General features: G+C 37.1%; 1 protein-coding gene across 1 annotated transcript; it reads right to left on the bottom strand.

Annotated features, from left to right (window-relative positions):
• Positions 1–769: 769 nt before the first annotated feature.
• Positions 770–5,368, bottom strand: si:dkey-1h24.6 (T-cell-specific surface glycoprotein CD28). Its single transcript, XM_026932119.3, has 4 exons — positions 5,008–5,368; positions 3,342–3,674; positions 3,059–3,183; positions 770–2,340 (listed from the first exon to the last, which is right to left on the bottom strand). Exons 1-4 carry the CDS (start codon positions 5,090–5,092, stop codon positions 2,170–2,172), a joined length of 714 nt encoding a protein of 237 aa, XP_026787920.2. The 5' UTR covers positions 5,093–5,368; the 3' UTR covers positions 770–2,169.
• Positions 5,369–6,134: the final 766 nt, after the last annotated feature.

Below are 6,134 nucleotides of genomic sequence, written 5' to 3'. Positions count from 1 at the left end.
GAAAGGGATGCACCATTTGGAAAGATGGAATGGTCCTTTCTCAGGAGATCCCACTACTCTCACAGTGGATTGGGATATGCTTGTTTTGTTTTTTTTCTTTTTGGAAGGCTTTTACTAGGCCTGTGTCTCCCTCCAGTGGACAGAATGAGAAGAAGAAGACACACTACAGGTGCACGCCAACCTGCAAAAGTTTGCACACCCTTATTCTATACTGATAAAAAACCAGCAAGACACTGAGAGAGTGGCTTTGGGTTTAACTGGTGTAATATTTAAACCAAGATGTTTTCAATGGGAAAACATCATAAAGTGAACATGTAATTCAGCTGGAAATGAAAAGAGGTACACAGACTTGGCTATATTTGTTTCTATTTTTATTTATATATTCATCCAAACAAGTATCAGACTCACTGTCTGACTCTCTCCTCACTTTCTCCTGGCCAGGGTGGTGGTGGTGGTGGATCTGGAGTCTGTCTCAGGAGCACTGAGTGTGAGGTGAGAATACATCCTGAATGGGATGCCAGTCCATCATTCACACTTACAGGCAATTTATCTTAGCCAGTCCATCTACTGGCATGGTATTGGGAGCTGGGAGGAAACTGGAGAACTCGGAATAAACCCACGCGGACACAGGGAGAACGTGCACAGGAACTCCACGCAGACAGGAGGGGTATATTTATTTATTTATTTATTTTGCTGACATGGTTCAGCTCCACTTGTCCTCTTAAAGAGGACCAATCATGCAATGCAATGTTACTCTGACTGATCACTTTCTGATGAAACGTTTCTTTTCTAATAGGTGTGGTCTCTTCCAGGACGACCCCGCCCCCATCCACACGCCACAAGGGCTCACTGAATGGTGTGTTAAGTATGAAAGTGATCTAAATCATACACTATGGCCACCAGAGCTTAACCTCATTGAACACTTATGGGAGATTTAGGAGTGATGTGTTAAACAGCGCTCTCCTCCACCATCATCAAAACACCATCTGAGGGAATATCTTTATGTTCATCAGTCCAGTTAAGTTCCAGAGACTTGCACAATCTGTGCCAAGGTGCACCGAAGATGTTCTGATGGGCTCATAGTGGACCAACATGTTACCAAGACACTTTATGTTGTTTTTATTGGTTTTATTTTGTTACCTGATTATACTGCTGTGTATAATATGTGAAAACTTCACCACAAAGAAAAAAAAGTAAAACAATTTTTTTTAAAAAATTGCTAGACGGGGTGTGAGTCCCAAATGGCTCCTACTGCACATAGTTCAGAATGTACATATGGTGTTAAAGCCATTATTTTATCCTCAAGGTAGTGTATGTTTACAGTCAGCCCCACAGTGAACAGGTGAGAAAATGGGCAAAAATTCTCATACTAATAGGAATATCAATATAAAAATACATTGTCTGTTATTCTTGAAAAAAATTCACAAATTCCAATAATGGACGTTTTAGTCCAATACCTGTTTACCTCTGCCAAGAGGTTTCTTGACTATAGATGGACATTTTTCACAATATAATAACCCAAAACATTCGTCCAAATAAAATACAGAAAAGGGTGCAGGACACAATTATTACAGGACGATTGTGGAAGGTGCCAAAAACTTGCGCAAACACATTGCATTATTTAAGATGAAGTAATATTGTGTTTAAATAAAACTGTATAATAAAACTGCACGGTCATTTTTTAAAAGGGTGCCAATAATTCTGGTGTAGGGAGCCACATGTGATTAAATCAGAGATCAGCTGACTCTACAGTTCAGGCTCTGCTAATAGTTGAAAACGTATCTTCAATAAGTAGGTATAAGTATGCAGTACAGTATTTAGATTGATCAACAAGCTAGAAGCTTTTAGGTAAGTTTATAAGCTACAAAAACACAACAATGATTGAAGCAATACAACAAGACACAAAAAGAAAACTACGTAAAACCTTTAGCCTATAGCTTTGCTACAGTTTCTGCACAAATAGGTGTGTTGGTGGTTGAATAAAAGTTTGTTTAGTGCAGCATTTCCCCCTGCGCTGCAAATTTTAATGTTCTCTTTGCTCCAACACACCTGATTAACTCATCAACTAATTAATACACACTTTATGCGTTTCTACTGGGTGGATTAGAGCAGGAAAAACACAATAAAATGTGCAGTGCTGGGGCAGTTTGTTCAAGTTGAGTCTTGGATTTAAACAGGTGTTCCTTTGGATGGAAGCTTCTTGCTGACTGCCGTGCCGTTGGCCGTGTCTTTGTACCAGCTTTGTGGCGGTGGGTGTTGGATGCCTTGCTTCCTCCGCCGTGCTCGTGGCTTCATGTTCATGTAGTCATGTGAGGTCATGTCCTCTCTTTTCAGACGGAACTGAAAGCCAAGCACATTCTGTTACTCTGCACCTAAAAGCAAACTTATTCTACATTTCATATTTGTGCATTTATATCTATATAATTTATAGATTTAAGAAATGTTAGTGTTAAAATAATTTAGTGCGATTTTGAGAATTTCAAACAGAAAACAATATTAAGTCATTTTGTAGTGATTTAATTAATTAATTAACACTGTAATACTACTAATATAATAATAATAATAATAATAATGATAATTATTATTATTATTATTATTAATGTGATTAGTGCGATTTAGTGAATTTCAAACAGAAAAAAAAAATTAAATCATTTTGTAGTGATATAGCCTTAATTATTTAACGCTGGAATATCAGTATGAAAACTACTACTACTACTACTAATATTATAATAATAATAATAATTATTATTATTATTATTATTATTATTATTATTATTTATTATTATTGATTTATTAATTATTTTTAAAAATAACATTTGACACTAACCATTAATGATAAAGCAAGGCAAGTGATTATCATGCCATACTACTACCACTTATTATTATTATTATTATTATTATTGTTATTATTAGAGTAAGTCGCTCTGGAGAAGGGCGCCTGCCAAATGCCATAAATGTAAATGTATTAGTGGTAGCAGTAGTAGGTATACAAAAGGAGAACAACAGGGAGCCATTATTTCCTATTAATTTACAGTTATATAAATCAGTTGACACTCACCCTCAGTGATAATGCAATGCAAGTGATTATCAGGCCGTATACGCTCAGTACCCCGAACCCCACCCACAGGGGCAGAGAACTGGCAGAATGATCCAGTGTTTGGCCGGTATGCGGATACTTATATCCTACAAACAGGCAATAAGTCTTACTCCCTGGCTGACACATTCACAGTTTGCATAGTATTTCTATTTTTTTTTTTTTTTGCTTTCAATAGTTATTTTGAAATGATCTAAATATACAATACTAATCATGTGAGAAAGAGAAGATGTCATTTTTTACACACCTTCAACAATCACGATGGTCTGAGGTTCCTCTTGGATGGGTACCATGGGAGGGGGGTAGGACTTTTTAGCCGTGCACGTGTACAATGCCGTCGCTTCCATAGTCACATTGTAAAGGACAAAATGAGTGGTGTTGTCTATGATATTTACATAGTGTTTTATTGTGCTTTCTGACTGTCCTAAGATGCTCGCATGTGAGATATTCGCATACGTGGTGGTGACAATGCTATTTTGGCCCTTATACAACATGAACATCATCTCCACTGCTGTAAACCTGGGACAGGGCACGGAAACATTGTCGTGGACTGCTACACGCTGAATTCCTGGGAAGTTGTCTGAAATAAAAGGGAAAAAAGAAGACGTGACACTTCGAAAGGCATTGATGACACCTAGCAGTTGACGTGCACTTGGTTCTTTTCTTTGCCATCTGCTGGATGAGTAATGATGAGATTGTCCTAATTAAGCATTTATAGTGATGGGGTTTTTTGTTACAATGTTGTTGTGAAACTGCAGCTATACAGTTAATTGTCTCCTCTTCTTTAAAAAAAACTTTTCTCATACGCTAAAGGATTACCGCAAACCAGCAGTTTCCTGTATCCTTGAAACATTTCTCTTTTTGCAGCTCCTTTAGAACAAAAACAATTATAGACATTGCTGACTCGACTCTATGACCATTTTCCGGAAACTGGATTTGTCTAGAAATATAAACATATGAAGAAACATCTGACATGAAGAAGACCTTGTTCTGAGTGTTTTTGCAGTTTGGCATAAAATTTCAATGTCTCAGAAACCAAAAGCTCCCTCCCCCACACACACACACACCCCCTGCTAAAGAAACAAAACTTTGCTGATATGCCAATAAATTTCTTCCCACATGTCAGAGTTGTTCCAAAACAGTGTCTCTCTCTCTTACACCTTATTCACTATTGTGTTTGCAGACTGTAGATGTGATGGGGAAATAGTGTCACTGAAGTAGAACAAAGAACGCGCAAGAAGAATGTAAGGAAAGCCTGAATCATCAGCTCACGGAAACTCTTTGACAGTCCCTGTGATGTTCATACTGAAATCAAGATCTAAGGTTAACCTTAACTGAACCTTCTTCGTACATTATAAAAGATAAAAACGATGAAAGTTGTCTAGATTTGAATATCTTTTACCATAAAGTGCCACTTAGGAATCTGCAGTGTTCTTTTTTAGATGATATTTATTATAAAATTTAGCCATACGAAAGCACAGCAGTTGTAATAATAACATACATCAAGCTCAAGAAACAGACCAAGCGATGCAGCTTTACAGAAATATTAAATATGTTTAAACTGGCTAGGAAAATAAAAGTGCATCTTTATCAAGAAAATCTTTCTCTGAACATGCACTCTATATGAAAATAATGACTTAACATCCAGCCATCGTTGCAGTGGGCCGACTGCCATTTTCTTTTTCGAAGGGAAATATATGAAGGTAAACTCTCATCTTGCATGTACACATCATTTAAATTCATAAAACACTACTGGTACCAAGTTTTATGTTTGAACACTCGTTCTCTGCTCTGCTACATTTACATGATATGTATAGTTATTTCCTCATTATGGATTTGAAAAGAATAAAGTCATAACATGTCTTTAGCCACCTGTACCTGTGATTATAGTAGTGGAGGGCTTTTAAACTCACCTTTCCACTGGCACTGTTTCTCAGGGAGGGCACAGCTGAAGAGGAAAAGGGGCAGAAGGGTCACACACAGCCAGGAAGTCTTCATCGCCTGTTACGCACTTTGAAGAAGAGACTGCAGCGCACCTGTTTGCTTGAACAAATGTGGCACTGCTAAACCTGCACTTCTATTTGCTCGAGGCTTTTTAAGTATGACTACTCCCGTTATTCAGTAAGCCGAGTAAACACAAATGGTTTTCTCTACTAATCCTGAAGCTTATCACATGGGCAGAGTTAAGTTATACCATAATGCACTAAGAGTACTTACAGTCTTTTGTAAAGTGAAATGATACATGCAGAAACCACAATCTGAGAGCAAGGCACATCCCCGTGTAGTGTGCAGGAAGTTTCCGTTCTCTCCCTGCACACTCTTTTTTTTGCAATTTGCATGTTGAGTGTGTCAGACTGAAGCATTACCTCTCTTGCTACACTGTTAGAAAGGGTATTTCTCTAAGGGGAAGCAGAGACCCTTAAGGTCTTACCTTCTACTGTATGGTGGGTGGCTGAGTCACTTGCTCTTGCTAAAGAACGTACTCAAGGTGATTTAAGAAAACCAAGATGTGGTGTTATACTTTGGACGTATTAAAATGTCGATGGAAGCCAAAGACAAGAACAATCAACATCACATACTATAATTATCACTTGTTTAATTGCTAACAGGAAAATCAACATTATATACTATAATTATCAAATGTTTAATTGCTAACAAGAAAAGCCTAGCAAGCAGAGAGGAAAAAAAACAGAATTTTATCCAAAAAAAAAAATTCTAGTGTATGTCAGTGAACATGACGGTTCATTTTTTTTTTTTTTTTTCACATATTCAGCAAGCAACAGTAAGAAAACAATGAGGCAAAATCAGATGCAACTTAATAAAATAAGCAAAGTATGTTTTTTTTTTTCAAGGTTTGCAAACCTTTCACCTCCCGTGTCTTTTCCTCTTCACTGAATTGCCTTTTCTAATAGGTGAAATTATTTTTTTTGGTGTTTTGTTTGATGGCTGCTTTAGCTGAAAAAAATTACCCGTGGATGAAATGAGTAATACATTTTGAATGAAATGTAAATAAGGATGTAGTAAATATGAGAGTTCTGCT

The sequence above is a fragment of the Pangasianodon hypophthalmus genome, chromosome 26, assembly GCF_027358585.1.
Source record: "Pangasianodon hypophthalmus isolate fPanHyp1 chromosome 26, fPanHyp1.pri, whole genome shotgun sequence".
In the NCBI taxonomy this organism is placed as follows: domain Eukaryota; kingdom Metazoa; phylum Chordata; class Actinopteri; order Siluriformes; family Pangasiidae; genus Pangasianodon; species Pangasianodon hypophthalmus.
The sequence above is the reverse complement of the archived record's forward strand: the minus strand, read 5'-3'. Positions and strand labels throughout refer to the sequence as shown.